General features: G+C 34.2%; 1 protein-coding gene across 1 annotated transcript in view; it reads left to right on the top strand.

The window, feature by feature from the left end:
- LOC145269386 (DNA replication licensing factor mcm4-like) overlaps positions 1-17,308 on the top strand; it is a 132,707-nt gene extending 115,399 nt beyond the window's left edge. The window contains exons 15-17 of the mRNA XM_080125101.1: positions 3,770-4,011; positions 15,524-15,734; positions 16,887-17,308. Of these exons, the coding sequence (XP_079981227.1) occupies positions 3,770-4,011; positions 15,524-15,734; positions 16,887-16,982 (549 nt within the window). The 3' untranslated portion in view covers positions 16,983-17,308. The remainder of the gene's footprint in view (positions 1-3,769; positions 4,012-15,523; positions 15,735-16,886) is intronic.
- The last annotated feature ends 3,724 nt before the right edge of the window (positions 17,309-21,032 follow it).

The raw sequence follows: 21,032 nt of genomic DNA, 5'->3' as shown, positions 1-21,032 counted from the left end.
GGAAAATGCCTATTCTCAATAAAGCTATATTTAAATACTACTATAATACTTAGTTTTGTTCATAAATAGACACCCACTGTATGATATCATGCGCCAATTAAAAAAATAAATTGAAATTTGTACATCTGAATTTATAATTCATGGCTTATGGTAAAGAGATACATCAGATTTGACCGCATAATCAGACAGAGCTCACAATTTTACATAAGAGTACCAGTTTTGAGAATAGTTTGAAAAATAAATAAAATGGCGAAATTACCAAATTTCTTGAAATGTTGAGGTTCGTAATTTAGCCCACTTTTTCTAAAGAAAAAGTGTCCGGAAAAGCCGAAATTTTAGCACTTAAAATTCTCATAACTTTTGAACTACTAATGGTATTTGCATAATTCAAACGGTTTTAAGCATCTTTTACATAGCTCTTTTCATGCAAGTTGATAGAATAACAATTATCTAAAGAAAAAATCAACTTGTAATGTTAAATTAAAATATTACGAAATGTAATAAGTCCTCAGACGTATCTCTCCAGCATGGCTGACTAGGATTGCTTCCGTACATTTATATCAAATCTACCTTTGCATTCCATGTTTAAAAAGGATGTGTCCGCTGTAGTATACGATCTGACAAAATGGTTAATTGAATGGTTAATTGAAGACCGTGTCATACCCTCGAAAAAAATTCCAGCAAAACCTAATAGCCAGCCGTTGTTCTCTCCAGAATGTGCTGTTGCCACTGCACACAATCACTTTTTCCATTGCTTCCAACATAATAGATATAATGAGACTAAAACTGCTTTCAGGACTGCCAGCAACTACTTTAAAAGGGTAATAAAGAAAATGAGAGAGTTGTATGCTCAGTCCATTAAGTCCAAAGTAGCTGAGAAGCAGTTTGGTTCCCACCAGTTTTGGCAAATAGCAAATGGGGTCCTGAACAGAAGCGTGTACTCTATCTCAATTATCATCAATGGACCAAGATAATTTCGTCAGCGTTAGACAAAGCCAAACTCTTTGCCAAGAATTTTGCAGCAAATTCTACTCTATACAATCAAGGCCGTCCAACCCGCTATATTTCCTCTTGTATCAGAAAACACGCTATGCAACACACAAATATCTGTGCGTGATATTGCCAAGCTAATCAAACACCTTGATTCCAGTAAAGCAACTGGCTCTGACGGCATTCCAATTATAGTGCTGAAAAAGTTTCACCCAGAACTAGCTCCCATACTTACAAAGCTGTTTAAGCGTTGTCTTAAGGAGAATTGATTCCCAACACCCTGAAAAACCTTATCGGTATGCCTTGTATTTAAGTAATTGGTCATCTTCCTCTCAGTACAGACCAGTAAGTCTGCTGTAGTACGTTGCTGGAATCTGTGTTAAATAGAGAAGTAGTCAATCACCTCAGCAGAAATAACCTTCTTAGTGACATGCAATATGGTTTCCATTCTGCTACAGCAGATGTGCTAACGTTTATATCCCATAGGATTAGCAAATCTCTTGACGGAGGCTTCCTTTCTAGGGCAATTGCTCTTGACATATCAAAGTCCTTTGATAGGGTATGGCATAAAGGTCTACTTCAAAATCTCCAGTCATGGTATAACTGGAAATGTCTTCTCAACTATTAAATCATTTCTCTCTAATAGGTTCATAAGAGTAGTGGTTGATGGGCAGTAATCAGAAGCTCACAGTATTAATGCTGGAGTCCTTCAAGGGTCCATCCTGATCCCAACTCTCTTCCTGATCTACATCAATGATGTCCCAAATCACATCCTAAGGTCATTCGTAGACATTTACTAATGACACTACCATCTATGGCAACACATCAAAGGCCATAAATGACCGAGTTTGCTCCGATTCTCTCTCCTCTGATCTTGAGCACATAGTACAATGGGGAAAGAAGTGGCTGGTTACTTTCAAAAGCTTCTATCTCTACATTATCAACGCTCTGATCCCCATCTGGCATCAATTGAAATGAATGTCTTTTGTCTTGGGGAAGCTCCATGTTTTGACAAGCTTCTGTGCTTGACCTTTACTCCTGATCTGAAAACATGTAAATCAGAGTTGCTAGAAAAATGGTGGGATCCATTAGATATCTCACTGCTTATGCAATTCTCAATATAAAAACCAAGTACGTCCAATGATGGAGTATTGTTGCTACATCTGGGCAGGAGCTGCTTGATAGTTGAAAATAGACTTTGTAGCCTAATGGAGATGCCTTTTCTCTTTCTCTTCTCTGCAATCTCTTTCCCATAGAAGAGACGTTTCAAGCCTATCTTATTTATCATTATTTTCATGGCAAGAGCTCAATCTTCAATCTATTGTCCTCCCTTGTCAAATTTTCATGAAAAACACTCATCTACCTGAAACCATTATCAATCATTTCCCCCACTCTTTATCTGTGCCTAAACTAAAACGGAGATTCCATCAACAAAGTTTTTTTCTTAGAACTATGGAACTCTCTTCCTTTTGCCTGTTTTCCGGCTGACTGATTTGGTTGTCTTCAAGTTCAACGTAAAAATATTCTTGTCAAACTGTCCCCTTAAGTAATTCAATTTACCAAATTTCCACTAATGATTACTATGATATTATCCCATTGACATAAGAGTACCAGTTATCCTTGAGTGGCCTCCAGGCCTTCATAAGTGGTGACTCTGATGTAAAAAAAAAAAAAAAATTATGTGAACTAAAATTTAATGTACTCTTTATTCATATCAAAACTTAATTTAATTAAAACTGATTAGTTAATGAATTTTTAAGACACTTGTGTTTCAGGAGAGAATAGAGAATTTCCTATTTTATTTTCATTTCAGTCATGTAAATTATTCAGTTAAAGTATTATAAAACAAAAACTTTAATAAATTACGCTCAGTGCTAAACTATTTTAATTCATCGATCGTTTTAGTTTTAAAAAGAAAATATTGTAAAAAATGTAGATAAAAGAGGCTGTGACAAGGATTATTGACTTCCATGTGGCCTTCAAGAAGTTGTTGGAATGATAAAAGCAGCTGAAGGAGATGACTCTGAAGAATTGCTAGTTTCATGTGAATAATAATAAAAAAGCTGGAGACTGAAGGCCCCTCATATGTTGCTTCAAGTAGTTTAGATGTATAGTGTAATATCCCTTTCCCCCTTTTCTCAGATATGAAGATCTATACAATCGCTTTTTGTGTGTAATAGTAAAATTATTTTATTTGTTGCCATCTACTGATAGAGGCAGCTTTGTTCATGAAAATGTGTAATTTAGCAATGTCTTTGTCAGTTTATCCTTGCATACCAGTTTTTGATGGTATTTTCAATTCTTTGTTTATATTTTATAGCATGTCAATTCTTAGGTCATTTAATGCTGAAACTGAATGCGTTTTAAAATGATATTCAGCTTAACATACCAATAACACTCAGTATTTGAAACAAAAAATTCAAAGCATCTTCAGCTGAAAAAAGTCACTTTGAGCCTCCAGACAGGATTTATTAAAGTATGATCAGTATCATTTGAGGGATCTTCAACTTCAGTTTGATTCTGACAATCACTTTGTCTTTGATCATCTGTGTCTTCAACAACTGACAGCTTGTTCTTGATATTGTAGAAAGTAAGATTGTGTTTCAAATATGCTCCACACGTAATGTTTGATGGGGTTGTAATCAGGAGATTAGTGGGGTTTGTATAACTGTTGAAAATTGAAGTTGTGGATGTTTTTAATCCTGCTAACAGAACTAGATTTCTTACATGTAAATATTGTATAACAATCTGCTTCTTTTTTTTGAATTTTATTTTATAGGATATGAGTATATTGCGAGATTACATTGCATATGCCAAGAATTACATCAACCCTAAGATAGGAGAAGAAGCTGGCCAAGCTTTTATTCAAGCTTATGTTGATATGAGAAAAGTTGGCAGTGGACGTGGTCAGGTGTCTGCCTATCCCCGACAGTTGGAATCTCTCATTAGATTGTCTGAAGCTCATGCCCGTATGAGGTTCTCTAATGTTGTTGAAGTCTCAGATGTTGAAGAGGCAAAAAGGTAGGGCTTCATCACCTTTTATATATATATATATATGATAGTCTAGCAGGTTTACCTATATTGTACCTATTTACTATGCCTCCCCACGGGACAGAGTTAGACACCAGGGTCGTTTTTTAACGTGGAGAAAAGGTACAAAAATTAAAATTGTCTCAGTCGTGAAGGATTTCTCCTCCACTGAAAGAGAACAAGAAATAGAAGTGCAGCATCTGAAGAACAGATACTACACTTTGATCTTGACCAAAAGGTTTACCTATATTGTAACTGTGTGACATATATGGCTAAAATAAAACATCAGCTGCACGAATGAAAAGAAATTGTAATAAACAATAAATAATTGTAATAAACTTAAATTTCTGTTCCTTGATAAATACGTATGTTTGAAACAGAAGACAATCAAATGTTGCAAAACATGAAATATGAATTAAGGCAATAAACAAATATTAAAAATGAAACAATTTTTTAAAAAAATTAAAATTGTTTGTTTTCAGTACTTATGCACTTATGTTACTGTGCTGAAATAATGCTATTATTTAGAAGTCCATTCTTAAGATAGGGAGGAGAGTATTTTTTAATTCTGTTTTTTCACCTAACAATTCAATAATGATTTTAAAAAAAAAAATAAAAAAAAATGTAAAATTTGAATTTAACTACAGAAAACATGAGATCAAGTTCAGAATAGTTAACAGTACATTTCGTCTATCTTCAAAAAAACTTATACATACAATAAAATTTATAAGATTATAAATTATAAATCATAAAAGAAAAAACGTTTTCTAAATAATAACAAATGAATACTTTATGTTCATAAATCAGTTGACAAGCGTTTTTGGTTACAGGAGTTTTTTGTGCATGTTAAGACACAAAAATTCCAACGTTATGTTTGTCACTATTTCTATTGATGTGTGCATAAAAAGTTTTTATCCAATTCTTTTCAAATTTTAGGACAAAAGAAATTATACATTCGTTATTACATGGCGTTTGAACACGGTTTCTAGCTTTACTTATGTTTGTACTATAAAACCGTAACTTTGAGATATTCTAACTTTTGACTGGAAAGGCACGTGGTCTGTCCAAATTCTGTAACAAAGACAATTCTTTTCCCTGATTAGCTAAAACAACTAGAAATATTATCGACGGGTACAACTTTCGCTTTGAGTATTTACATGAACACACCCCAACTGCTTTTTTTTTTTTTTTTTTTTTTTCTTTTCTGCAAGAAGTGATTTACATGCATGCTATGCTGGCATGTTTTATCGTTAATAGTCGAATTCAGACAGCAATTTACAATAGACAAATCAAATCACAGCAAAAATATTAAAATACTATTTCAAAATAAATTTTATTGTGAATCCAGTTGTATAAGTTTTTTTGAAGAAGATAGACGAAATGTACTTAGTACTGATTTAAAAACTATGCGTTTCAAATTAAGTTGTAGTGTGTGCTTTGTCCAGCACTGAACATTATGGTGTCTGGTATTGCTAGTTTCATTTAAAGGTATCAAAAATTACTAAAAGTTTAATCATTCATATCAGTAAATGTGGAAAAGAAAATTCCTTCTATTTACAAAAAAACTTGTGTTTGTATAAAAAAAATTTGAAGTGATAGTGAACTGGCAAAGCAAACTAATTAAAAAAAATAATTCTTATTCTATTCATAAAGTTTCGTCTTGTCAGCTGCTATGACTATCGTAATTGATGACCTATTACCTAATGAAATTTAGTCTGCTGACGTCATGAACTGTGAAATCTGGTCACGTGTCCCATGACTTAACCAGAAGTCCAGAAGTAGAGATATATATATTTATTTATTTTTTTTATTTTTATTTATTTATTTATTTTTTTTTTTTTTGTTAAATTTTTAACATGGCTGCATGATCCAAATTGCCAAAAAACTACAAAAAAGGATTGAAATTTACTGTTTTCATTTCCGAAAGACAAGGAATTACATTACATGTGGATGAATGCAATAAAAAGAAAAAATTTCACACCATCTCCAAAGTGAGGTTATGAAATGTTTGAGATTAAAAAATTAAATAAAAATGTCTATCTTTCTTATTCGCAGATTTTTTTTTTTTTTTTTTTTTTTTTGTCAGAACATATATAAAAAAAACAAATGAAATTATGGATATAAAAAAAATGATCTTACATATTATTTATATTATGTGTTGAAATGATAAATTATTACTTAGAAACTTATTATTTAACATGGGGAGTGTGTTGTAAATATTTTGTACTTTCACCTAACAATTTAATAAAAGCGGTGTTGTAAAACTTGAATTTCTTGATTAAATAATTCTAAAAAATTTCCTCATAAACAATTTTTGTTGCAAAGAAAACCACACACACACACAGTACGAAAATTTATAATAGGATTATTGTACTCTGCTGGGTATTATCTTCTCTTTATAAAGAAAATGGTCTGTGACAGGAGACTCCCTCATCTTTGACAGAGTGCCAACAAAACTATATAAATATTTTTCCCATTATGAGTGACCTTTTTTGGGGAGCTGGATTTTTCCTACATCATAATGCAACTCTTCAATATGATACAAAATTGGTTAAAAAAAAAAAAATATCAGAAAAAGAAAAATTGAAACTTTTAATTAAACTCTACAGAGTTTTGTAATGTTTAATGTTTGAAATATTTCTGCATTAGTAACTTTGTTTATACTAACATTATTTGTTTAAATTTAATTTTTAACTTCTCGTTTGTTTTTCAGTTAAACTAATTTATTGTTCGTTTTTTTTTTTGTTTTTTTTTTTGTTTTTTCAGTTTTGATTTAAAAAATATTGGGGTTTGTATTACAATACATAGATTCGAAGAAGTTGTCAAAAAACAAATATATAAAAATTAAATATTATCAAAGGCAAGTTATTTTTCTGAATAATTTTTTAGTGTTTCAAATAAATGTAACATGTTTATTCATCTCAAAAACATGCAGTGTTTTCCAATGTATTTGAAAAATGCAAATGGCGGCGAACTGTTGAATACGTAAGTTTGGGAAAATGAGTTAAAACTAAAAAAAAATGTACAAAATACTGTAAGAGACCTACCCAATATCCATCAGCCTATGTAACATATATTGAATGGGTTTCTTTACATTAAATAAAAACACTGAAAAATTATCTAGTTAGGTAGAAAGTAACTTCTCTTGCTTTTGATATTAACCAACGATGACCATCAAAAATATAATAACCAACGATGACCATCAAAAATATATTAACCAACGATGACCATCAAAAATATAATAACCAACGATGACCATCAAAAATATAATAACCAACGATGACCATCAAAAATATAATAACCAACGATGACCATCAAAAATATAATAACCAACGATGACCATCAAAAATATAATAACCAACGATGACCATCAAAAATATAATAACCAACGATGACCATCAAAAATATAATAACCAACGATGACCATCAAAAATATAATAACCAACGATGACCATCAAAAATATAATAATCAACGATGACCATCAAAAATATAATAACCAACAATGACCATCAAAAATATAATAACCAACAATGACCATCAAAAATATAATAACCAACGATGACCATCAAAAATATAATAACCAACGATGACCATCAAAAAATATAATAACCAACGATGACCATCAAAAAATATAATAACCAACGATGACCATCAAAAATATAATAACCAACGATGACCATCAAAAATATAATAACCAACGATGACCATCAAAAATATAATAACCAACAATGACCATCAAAAATATAATAACCAACGATGACCATCAAAAATATAATAACCAACGATGACCATCAAAAAATATAACCAACGATGACCATCAAAAATATAATAACCAACGATGACCATCAAAAATATAATAACCAACGATGACCATCAAAAATATAATAACCAACGATGACCATCAAAAATATAATAACCAACGATGACCATCAAAAATATAATAACCAACGATGACCATCAAAAATATAATAACCAACGATGACCATCAAAAATATAATAATCAACGATGACCATCAAAAATATAATAACCAACAATGACCATCAAAAATATAATAACCAACGATGACCATCAAAAATATAATAACCAACGATGACCATCAAAAAATATAATAACCAACGATGACCATCAAAAATATAATAACCAACGATGACCATCAAAAATATAATAACCAACGATGACCATCAAAAATATAATAACCAACGATGACCATCAAAAATATAATAACGATGACCATCAAAAATATAATAACCAACGATGACCATCAAAAATATAATAACCAACGATGACCATCAAAAATATAATAACCAACGATGACCATCAAAAATATAATAACCAACAATGACCATCAAAAATATAATAACCAACAATGACCATCAAAAATATAATAACCAACGATGACCATCAAAAATATAATAACCAACGATGACCATCAAAAAATATAATAACCAACGATGACCATCAAAAATATAATAACCAACGATGACCATCAAAAATATAATAACCAACGATGACCATCAAAAATATAATAACCAACGATGACCATCAAAAATATAATAACCAACGATGACCATCAAAAATATAATAACCAACGATGACCATCAAAAATATAATAACCAACGATGACCATCAAAAATATAATAACCAACGATGACCATCAAAAATATAATAACCAACGATGACCATCAAAAATATAATAACCAACGATGACCATCAAAAAATATAATAACCAACGATGACCATCAAAAATATAATAACCAACGATGACCATCAAAAATATAATAACCAACGATGACCATCAAAAATATAATAACCAACGATGACCATCAAAAATATAATAACCAACGATGACCATCAAAAATATAATAACCAACGATGACCATCAAAAATATAATAACCAACGATGACCATCAAAAATATAATAACCAACGATGACCATCAAAAATATCTCGTACTTACAGACTCACTTTCAATACTCATATCACTAAAAGAAGAAAAAAAATGACAAACCCACTTATTACAGAGCTGCTAAACAAAATAGATGCCATAACCAAGGGAAAAAAAAACATCTTTTGCTGGATACGAAGCCATATCGGCATCTACATGAATGAACAAGCAGATAAGGCAGCAAAGGAAACTCTGCAACAAAACCACATAAGTGGAAAAATCGCCTATACAGACCTAAAGACTAAAATAAAGACATATTTGAAGAGAAAATGTCAAGAAAACTGGAGCTCATGTACAGAAAATAAACTATTCAAAATAACATCACATATTGGAACGAGAGACACAAAAGAGGTAGTAATGACCAGACTGCGAATAGGTCACACTCACATCTACTAAAAGGGGAGGAGACACCTATCTGTATACCATGTCAAGAACCCTACACAGTACATATACTGACGAACTGCGTTGACCTTGAACAAATCCGAACAAAGTATTGGCCCTGTCGGTGGGGCATTAGAATACGCTGACTGCCCCCCTGCAGAGGGTAAAAGTCCCTCAATGGAGGTCCTGGATATGACCTTAAACTATATCTAGTGGTGAGGCCCCAGCTTGTGGGCTTTGGGGAGTGTGGAGCCACCCTTTAATTACCATTGCTCCCAGGTCCACTCTGACCCGGAGTGGTAGTACCTATTTGGGTCCCAACTATGGGTTAAATAGAAACCGACGTGAAAACAACAAATATATTCTATTAAAAAAAATTTTCTTCAAAATCTTTGGATTCGGCATTAAATAACCCGAAAAGGGCCGATATGCCATTAAACAAAAACAACCAACTAACCGAACAAAGTATTACCAAGAAAACAATCTAAAAACAATATTAAACAAGATCGATCCCCCCAAAATTATCAATTTTTCTGAAAGAGATTAAAATATACACAAAAATATACAAAAAGATTCCCCCCCCCCCCCCAAAAAAAAAAAAAAAAAACATTAAGAACAAACCAATATATAACCCATCATAACTAACGTTTTGGCATTAAATGACCCAAAGTGGTTGATATGGCATAAAACAAAACAAACAAATTTGTTATATATTTGTTTTTTGACAACTTTTTCGAATCTGTGTACAAACCCAAATATTGTTTGCTTTGATATAAAAAATATTGTTGTTCGCTTTGATTTAAAAAAAAAAAAAAAAAAAAAAAAAAAATTCATTTTAATTTTAAAAAAAAAAAAAAAAAACGATTAAAAATTTTTTTTAAATTGTTTAATTTTTAATATTTGTTTATTGCCTTAATTCATATTTCATGTTTTGCAACATTTGATTGTCCTGTTTCAAACAAAATCTCACGTGCGTGATTTTTATTTATTTATATTGAATAAGCTTCAGTTTCACTACAAATCAAATTGTGTTCCTTCCTATTCTTTTTAAATGTAATTCATAAATAAAGAATGTAATCTAATCTTTAAAATTCATAATTCAATGAAATGTTCAATTGCTTTTAACGCATAAGCAAACAATTTTTTTTATTAATATTGGATGAGCTTCAGTATAAATCATTGTTCTTTATTTATTTATTTTTTAAATCCAATTTTAAAGTTTTCTGTAAAAATTTCTGCTCATTATCGACAGTCTAAGTGTTCCACATATCTTGCTTGCTAGGACCTCGATGATAGGCCATATTTTACAATGGCAGTGCAGTGGCAAAGTCTTAGTTGTCAGCCACAAAGGTTTTGGGAGGGGAGGTCATTGTGTTTATATAGTTTTATTAACAAGCCTCTTTAGGCCATGGCATTTTGGAGATAAATGCTGCTCATCAGAATAGGTGACAGGCCAGAATTATATAAAAGTCGGAATTTTTTTTTTTATCCGACTCCTTAAGTCCAATGAATTTATTTATTTTTTTACATGGTTTTTCTGTTTGGTTTTACCAGTTGTACAATTTAGCAGTTTCTGTATGGTTTCGCTTTTATTTTTGGAGATATATCATATTTTGTACTGTATTGTAATGCTTCTACTTCAAGATATTTTGGTCCATCTGATCACTGCAAATCCTGTCTGGACAGCTGTTTTCGTTTTGGTTGTGACATCACACAAGATCAATGAAAGTTCTGTCTTTGAGTGAGATCACTGGATTACACCAGATAAAAATCTGATTGTAATCTGAAAGTTATCTAGTTCCTGAATCAAATGGAATTTGCCAATTGGATTAACCCAGGATCAATCTAGAATTACAATTTTATTGAAAAAAAAAATGGGCATAAATCAATAAGAAGCAACTCTTGCTACTATAGCCCTTTATAGCTTTTTATTTTTATTTTTTAGCTTTTTCCTCTTTTTTTTTTTTTTTTTTTTTTATACATAAATCACCACTTATAAAGACCCGGAGGCCACTTGAGGTTGAGGGTTAATGAGTGTACAGAAGTCAATGGGAATCGTTAATAGTGGAAATTTGGATTACTTAGGAGGACAGTTCATCAAGAATTTGTTTGTTGGACTTGAAGATGACCAAATTGTAGTCAGCTGGAAAGCAGGCAAATGGAAGACAGTTCCACAGATGTGCAGTTCTAAGAAAGAAGCTTTGCTCATGGCATGTATATTTTGGTTTAGGTACAGATAAGGAGTTGGGGGAATTATTGATAGTGTTTTCATCAGCTAAACGAGTGATTTTCCAAGAAAGTTTGAAGTTGGGATCATAGATTGGAGCTCAGACAAGAACCTGCCATGAAAATAAAGCAGAGACAGGCTTGCAACGTTTCTTCTGTGGGAAATAGGTTGCAGGGAAGAGAAAAGGGCATCCCCCACTAAGCCACGAAGTCTCTCTTGAGCGCTGTCAAGGCAGGATAAGCTGCTTCTAGCAGCTCCTGCCCAAATATGGCAACAGTACTCCATTCTTGGACATACTTGGCTTTTATATAGATAGAGAATTGCATTTGCAGTGAGATATCTAATGGAGTGGTAGAAGGATCCCACCATTTTTCCAGCAACCTTGGCAACAGACATCTTGGCATCTCAGATCACGGGTAAAGGTCAAGCCCAGTAGCTTGTCAAAACATGGGGCCTCTCCAAGACGAGAGCTGTTCATTTCAATTGATGCCAGATGGGGACCAGAGCGTTGATGTAAAGATAAAAGTTTGGTTTTAGATGCATTAAAAGTAACCAGCCACCTCTTTCCCCATTGTACCAGATGCTCAAAATCGGAGCAAACTTGGTCATTTACGGCCTTTGATGTGTTGCCATAGATGGTAGTGTCGTCAGCATAAATGTCTACAAATGATCTAAGGATGTGTTTTGAAAGATCATTGATGTAGATCAGGAAGAGAGTTGAGCCCAGTGGGGGACTCCAGCATTAATACTGTGACCACTACTCTTATGAACCTATCAGAGAGAAATGATTTAATAATTGAGAAGACATTTCCAGCTATACCATGACTGGAAATCTTGTGAAGTAGATCTTTATGCCACACCTTATCAAAGGCCTTTGATATGTCAAGAACAATTGCCCTTGAGATGAAGCCTCCATCGAAGGATTTGCTAATCCTATAAGATATAGCTGTAAGCACGTCTGTTGTAGATTTAGCAGAACGGGAATCATATTGCGTGTCACTAAGAAGGTTATTTCTGCTGAGGTGGTTTACTACTTCTCTATTTAACACCTATTCCAGCAACTTATTCATGGCACACAGGAGACTTATAGGTTTGTACTGAGAAGGAGATGCCTGATCACTTGAATTCTTAAATACAAGGCATACTGAGAGCGTTTGGAAGCAATTCTCCTTAAGACAACGCTTAAACAGCTTTGTAAGTATGAGAGCTAGTTCTGGTTGAAGATTTTTCAGTGCTGTAATTGAAATGCCATCAGGGCCAATTACTTTACTGGAATCAAGATATTTCTCACATAGCGTGTTTTCTGATATAGGAGGAAATACCGGGGTTTGACGACCTTGGTCACATAGGGTAGAATTAGCTGCAAAGTTCTTGGCAAAGAGTTCAGCTTTGTCTGATGCTGACAATATTACCTCCGGTCCATTGATGATGGTTGGGATAGAACATGCGCTTCTATTCAGGATCCTATTTTCGAAAACTGGTGGAAACCAAACCGCTACTCAGCGCGTTTGAACTTAACGGGCTGCGCATACAACTCTCTCGCGTTCTTTATTACTCTTTTACAGTCGTTACTATTAGTCCTGGAAGCGGCTTTAGTCTCAGTACAGTTTATTGTTATTCCTTTGATCCTCTTTCCATAAAGACAATATTATCTTTTAAAAAATTTCTTCTCTGTATATGTGATGAGAAGTGTTTGGCTTCGAAATGTCATGGCCTAAAGAGGTTTCCCTATGCCTAAATATTGTATTCCCTTTTGAACTGATAGCATAATCAAATTTCATCAAAAAAATTTTTTATCCTTTTGTTATCTTAACTTATTCTATAAAGCTGGTTGAGTGTATAGGTGAGTATATTTATCATACAAGTGAATGTTAAACGTAAAACATAATATACATGAAAAGTATTTATAAAATGCTTGCTGAATAGGTGTGGGGGACTGGTCTATGAATCTGCAGAATAGATTTTCACATGTGGGTCAAAGATAAAGGAGTCAGTCTGAGTCGATATCGTATGAATTGGAGTCTGAGTTGGACTTTTATCATCAGACTTCACAACCCTGAGTATAATAGTAAATACATTTTGAAAAATATAAACTAAAGAAAGAAGTTAAATATACCTAAACAGGAAGGAGATAATAGAATAAAAATTTGAAGGGTATTATTATATAGATAAGTAATAGTAAAAAATCAAAATGGAATCATTTTTCTCTTGTACTTTTTCCTTGTGTTCAGATCTAAATTTATAACTTTTATTTCTCATCTTGATATTTAATTGCTTTTTAAGTCTTGAACTTTTTTTTTTTTTTTTTTTTTTTTTTTTTTTTTTTTTTTTTTACACAGTGATCACCACTTATCAAGGCCCGGAAGCCACTCAGGGATAAGGGTTATTGCAAGTACATTATGTTAGTGTGGAGATTTGATGAAGTGTTTAATTAGGGGGCGGTTCATTAGGAATTTGTTAACATTGGACTTGAAGACATCCAAGTTGTAGTCCGGAGGGAAGCAGGCAGACGGAACAGAGTTCCACAGGCGTGCAGTTCTAAGAAAGAAGCTTTGTTCATGGAATCCGCGTTTTGATTTAGAAACAGATATAGAGTGGGGGAAATTTTTCACAGTGGATTCAGCTAGACGGGTGTTTTTCGTGAAAGATTGGCGAGGGGGGACCAGGGATTGGAGTTCAGACAAGCACCTGCCATGGAAATAACGATAAAACAAGGATAGGCTCGACACGTCTCTTCTGTGGGAGAGAGGTTGCAGGGTAGAGAAAAGGGCATCCCCCACTAAGCCACGAAGTCTATTTTGTACTCTGTCAAGGCATGATAGGCTGTTTTTGGCAGCTCCTGCCCAGATATGGCAACAGTATTCCATCCTTGGACGTACTTGGCTTTTATATAGATAGAGAATTGCATCAGTAGTGAGATATCTTCTGGAGCGGTAGAAGGATCCCACCATCTTTCCAGCGACCTTGGCAACAGACTTGATGTACGTGTTCCATTTCAGATCAGGAGTAAAGGTCAAACCCAGAAACTTGTCAAAACACGGGGCCTCACCCAGACGAGAGCCATCCATCACAATTGATGCCAGCTGGGGATCAGAGCGTTGATGATGTAAGGATAGGAGTTTGGTTTTGGATGCATTAAAGGTAACCAACCACATCTTCCCCCACTGAACCACGTGCTCGAGATCAGAGGAGAGAGAATCAGAGAGAACTTTGTCATTTACAGCCTTTGATGTGTTGCCGTAGATGGTCGTGTCATCAGCATAAATGTCAACGAATGATTTAAGTATGTTAATGGAGGTCATTGATGTAGATCAGGAAGAGAGTTGGGCCCAGGATTGACCCCTGAGGGACTCCAGCATTTATATTGCAGGCCTCTGATTTTTGTCTATCTACCACTACTCTTATGAGCCTATCGGAGAGAAATGATTTAATGATTGAGAAAACATTTCCAGTTATACCGTAGCTGGAAATCTTGTGAAGTAGACCCTTATGCCATACCTTGTCAAAGGCCTTTGATATGTCAAGAGCAATTGCCCTAGAAAGGAAACCTTTGTCAAGAGATTCACTAATTTTGTGGGATATAACCGTCAGCACATCTGCGGTAGATCTTGCAGAGCGGAAACCATATTGTGTGTCACTAAGAAGTTAAGGATATACTCTTTGATAATCTGATTGTATAATATATATAATATTGTTGAATTAAAACAAATATTAAAATGGTTATCAAAATCAAAATGAATTTTTTTTTTTTTTTTTTAAACCTTCATAAACTGCATAAATAATAAATATGAATTTTTTGCATGCAAAATCACACAAGCAAATATCTCGGAGGCTTGAAGAAAAATAAATTCCTATTGATGAGTTTGAAACAAAATAATTTAATCGCTTTGAATTCATGAGCAGGATTTTCGACTATATGTGTGTATATTTTTTTTCTTACTCTTTTAAGGTTGTATAAAGAAGCTTTGAAGCAAGCAGCTGTAGATCCATCAACTGGTAAAATTGATATCACCATTTTAACTACGGGTATCAGTGGAGCGGCAAGAAAACGTCGAGCAGAGATCACGCAAACTCTCAAGAAATGTATAAAAGACAAAGGAAAAGTTCCAACTGTCAAATATCAGAAATTATTTGAAGAATTTCGAGAAGGATCTGATTTTGTAAGTTTAACTATTTCAGAATGTCATACAGCTTTTATTTACAGAATTGGGGTTTCTTTCAATTATCCAGTTCATCCTAAATCTTTCATACTGAAAGCAGATTGTAACCTTTCTTGTAATTCATTAAACTATATTCGCATTTTTATGCACTGAAAAATCTTCAACCAATCACTTTTTCAACCAATCTAGTTTTAGGATTTGTCATAACATTGCATCATTCTATTGTATTAGTTTATGGTTATAATTTATATTCTATTAAAATATTTTTTCTTTCAAACCGCTACCCACATCCATTTTTGTATATTGACAATTTGAAAAAAAATGTACTATGTTTTTTTTTTTTTTCTAAATTCACAGATCATAGATATAAAACTTATAGTTTCTACCAATTTTTATTCATCTTTTACTATGTTTGAGAAAGCAAGCTATATATTTAAATGATTTGTCAATTTAAAACGTTCAAAATGCAAAATATTTCTATTTGTATTGCTGTCATCTTTCAATCTGTTAAGTTTTCAGCTTTTGATTGATAACCAATTTTTATACTTTATACTAAGCTATATAGTTTTAATTCTGCTGTTCATGCTAATGGGTTAAATATATCATTAGGTAAGGAGATAGTTTTTAATGAGATTGAAAATAATTATATATATATATATATATATATATATATATAAACAGCCAACTGTAAGTTTTACGAATAAGTACATATCTTTTGTTTTTTCTTTTCGCAGGAGTAAAAAATTCATTTAAGAGTTAGTTCCTCCAGTTGGTAACAGTATGTTCTGTGTCCACCCCATATTCTCATTTCAGAATTTTTTAGTGGCCATTTTGTCTGCCCACGGGTAAATGATTAAAAAATTTATAACTTACTCCAGCATCTGTAATAATTTGTCCAGCATGATTAGATTCATTGCCGTTTGTTCCGTTCTTTTAATTTTTAATTTAAAAAATAAATTCTTTTTTTCTTCCAATTTATTAAGTTGTCAGCTTGACTTTTTTTATTAATCGCGTCGTCGCTTTCTGATTGGTTAATCAACTTAATCAGCACTTTGCATATTCTGACGATTTGCGTCTTGTTTCTGGTCAAGCCCTGGCGGACATTTGTGCACTCGCACTTTTTATTTATTTTTCTAATTTTTCTTTTTACAGCCAATCACCCGTGAAATGTTTGATGATGCTCTTCGTGATCTTCAGGATGAAGACTTCTTGGTTGTCACAAATCGTCTTATTCGTCTATGTCATTGAAGCTGTTAACAACTACCTTTCATCTCCTTTTCTATTTTTTGCCTCAATATTTTGAATACTTCAGCCAAACATAATGATGAATATTGCGATTCATTTGATAAACAGAAATTAATGTACTATTATGTTTTATAAATTGTTCCAATAAAAATCACATTGCTTATTAACACATGCACACAAAATGTTATCGTTGAAAATAGAATGTTTATGAAAATCTTTCTACATGATAAAGTAATACTTGAAAAAATAATCAAAATCGCAATAAACTTTAAAAAAAAAAAAAAAAAAGGTTACATTTTATTTTCAATAAAGACTCAAGTTAAACAATCTTTTCAATCTCTGGCATATTTATTTTATGAAGACTATCATTTCTTAACCTTTATCCTGCTGACAGTAGAATTTACTTTTTGATATAATTTTTTAAGCTATCATAGACTATATAAAAAATTTTGTGGTTTATATGAAAGTGATATACATGAACTGAAATCGGGGTTAGTTTAGTGCAAATATGTGATAAAAATTGGACTTGGATTAAAATTATGACTTTTACACTAATTTATGTTCCATTGAAGGAACAATGGTAGATACATGGTTATTTTTTTTTTTTTTCTTTTACCAGTCATTAAGGAAAATTGTGGTAATGACTCGATACACAAATGTGTCATCGAGTGAACAAGTTTTTAAAAAAAGTAAACGTGGTAAAAAACAAATGATTCATGCGTGACAACTCGTAGTTCCTCAGGACAGGAAGTAGTTGTGAAAATGACAAGAAATATGACATTAGTTACGACATAAGATTTAATCGCTTCTGGCCTATCGTCTTTCACCAAATTGTATGAATATCTACAACTTGCTAATGATGATATTGGCTGTGTGGTAGGTGTTGCTGGATGATGGTTCAATTGAATCTATTGGGCAAAAAAATAAAACAATCATGCTTCAAATGTCTTGTAGGAAAAGGGTGGTAGAGATTGACACAGAAGAGGATACTGTAGTTGAACAACTATCCAAATTCACCTTGAATTGTTGCATTGTTGGTGCATTTATTAGTTGGAGATGTATTCCAAGTTTCGGGGATTCTGATTGAGAAAGCAATCCTCCTTTGGTTCAATAGAAATCCGTGATGAAATGGTTTCTTGTAGTATCCATGTTGACCTCTTTTTAGTGCAGGAGTGAGTGATAAGCCCTTATGCATCATGCTGATTAAGATTTTAGGCCCAAATTAAGTCACACTAATAATTGGCGCTGATTGGAGATGCAGCAGCCAAATCAGTTTAGAATTTGAGTATCTGCTGCATTCCTTCGCAATTTTTTATCAAAATATCTTTTATCTTGAAAAATATAAAACAGAAAATAGTTAATGTAATCACCCACAAAAATAGTTTTGTTTTAAATGATTGATTTAAACCATATTTTCCATTAAGTTATAATAATTGTGCAGGGTGTACTAGCAAGTGTACTTGGCATTAATTAAGGAAAAAGTGTAACCTATTTCTATTAAAACTGTGAAAAAATTAATTTCCAGCAAAGAATCAATGACCACTCAGATCAAGAAGGGAGCAATGCACTTACCTTAGGTTGCGAAAGAATTGCCCCCTTCCGCGACGTAACCGTCTTGTAGTATCTTCGCCAGACGAAAGTGGAAAAGATTTACTTTCAATCGCCGGCAACTGAATCAATTTGTGGTGAAGAAAAAAAGAGAGAGAAGACAAGGGAATCTTCCCTCTTATATAATGGAAGGATCAGATGATTAACTATCACGTGATCCGGAGCACAAAATAAAACTTTAAAAGGGTGAATAACAACAACAATTCTTCTTGGTTAGTATTCAAGGTAAGTGCACGTCGATCCTTCTCTTCTCGAGCAATCATTAATCCTTTTTTTCACACGATCCCCAAGAAAGAAAAAAAAAAAGAAAATGTGTGGAAAAACAAAGGATATAAAGCCATGCAATTACTTAATAGTTAACGTATTAGTATTTTTTTTTTTTTTTTTTTTTTTTTTTTTTTTGAGTCCCTAACTATTCTGGGAGGCGGCTAGGCCTACCTCGTCGTTGATAATCGTGGCTCAATATCAACCTCTTAAATAACCGCCCACCTCCTATGAAGGTCTTAGCATTATCACAGTAAATAGCTGTTGGAACACCATGGAGGTTCGTAAAACGTACCAAAGCCTGAAAAAAGGACAACACGCTCATGTCTGGTACCACCTCAACATGTACAGCCCTGATACTGAGACAGGTGAAGATGAGTAGATACATCTTCACCACCTTAGCCCCTTCCCTAACACAAAGGTGGCCCATAAAATCTACTCCCGTGTGTTTGAAGGGAACCTCCAGTTCTACACGTGAAGCTGGCCACATAGGGGGGCAATACTTGTCTGGCATTGTACTTGCGGCACAGTGCACATGAAGCCAGGACTGTTTTCACTGCTTGTCTCCCCTTGGGCACCCAGTAACCACAGCATCTTAACTCTGCCAGAGTGGATGCAACCCCCAAGTGTTGACACCTTGTATGCGCATCCATTATTATAAGCCGAGTTACTGGGTGATCTTTTGCTAACAGAACAGGGTGTTTAACTTCTGGGTCGAAATGGAGAGACCTTGCAATTCTGCCACCTGACCTGATAAGACCCTCACCATCAATGAACAGGTCGAGATCACGCACCAAACCCGGAACTGTCCTACCTGAGGAATCCCGCAGGAATGCTAGTTCCTCAGCATATCTCTGGCGCTGCATCGTTTTCATCAGCAGAATGGCTGCAAGCCTTTCTGTGTCAACTTCTTACCGGCGCAGCCAATGGATGAATCTGAGGACCAAAGAAGTCACTCTCAATAGCTTGGTAAAGGAAGAAAATCTTTCGAGAAAAAGAACTAGGTGGTTCCTCTCCCTGTAGGATGGCAGCATTCCAAGAAGAACGGGCCACCACTTGGCTGAGGCATGACAACTGCTGTGCAGCCCATGGACTGATCCCGCTACTTAACCGATCCGGACCAGTACACCAGAATTGAAGGCAAGCCTTGAACCTTTTCAAAGTTAACCCCCTAATGATCAAATCGGCAGGATTCTCAGTTGTTGAGACATAACGAAATGAGGGGGAGAAACTTAGTGTGGCTTCCAACTCAGCACTCATCTGTTGGATGTCCTTCAGTCTATTCCGGGCAAAGAGGTTTCTGCTTACAATTGTTCCGGAAATCAGCCAAGAGAGGACCACCTGCGAATCTGTGGCTACATGAATCTCAGAGGGAGAGAACCCTCCAAAATTCCTCAACAAAGTAGGCAGGCACCGGAGAGCCAAAAACATGACCATAAGTTCTAAGGTGGGTAGAGTTTTCTTTTTCAAGGGAGCCACCCTAACTTTTGCAAACACCAGACCAGATTGGCAATTTTGCACTACATATGCTGCGAAGCCATATGCCTCTGGAGATGCATCGCAGAAAAGAAAAAGTTTGCCAGCCTCATTCTCGCTGAATGCTCTTCTGGGGAAGGAGACGGTCTCCGGCTCAGAGAAATCAAGGGAAAGCTTCCTCCATAAGGACAAGTATTCCGGTGGGACCGTTACATCCCATCCCAATCCCTTCTTCCAAAGTTCACTCAACAAAATACGGCCACGTAACGAAACCGGTAGGCACAATGATAACGGGTCATAGACTCTAGCTGTCTCGCTGAGGATCCGTCTCTTTGTAAAGGCACTAGAGTCGCACTTAACGGCTACTACACAAAGTGTCTGAGAGAGGACAGTATCTATATCCGAGCACCTTCTCCCATTTGTTGCCATGGTCACTCAGGGAACCATGCTCCTGCATTTTTCGAATCGCCACATGGTTAGAATTACAGGACTGCAGTTCGAATCCTCCCTGACGCAATCGTTCCTGGGTGAGTGTATATAACCGGCACAGTTCATCGGGATCATCGTGCGATATAACCAAATTATCCACGTAAAACTGATTCTCCATCATGGATCTACAATTATCCATGGGAAACTGCGCTGCATGGTATTTAAGGACATAATTTAATATAAATGGACTAGCAACATACCCAAAAATAATTGTGT

The sequence above is a fragment of the Euprymna scolopes genome, chromosome 1 (genome assembly GCF_053919585.1).
Source record: "Euprymna scolopes isolate OS-2025 chromosome 1, ASM5391958v1, whole genome shotgun sequence".
Lineage (NCBI taxonomy): Eukaryota > Metazoa > Mollusca > Cephalopoda > Sepiida > Sepiolidae > Euprymna > Euprymna scolopes.
This window is presented reverse-complemented; position numbering and strand designations above follow the sequence as displayed.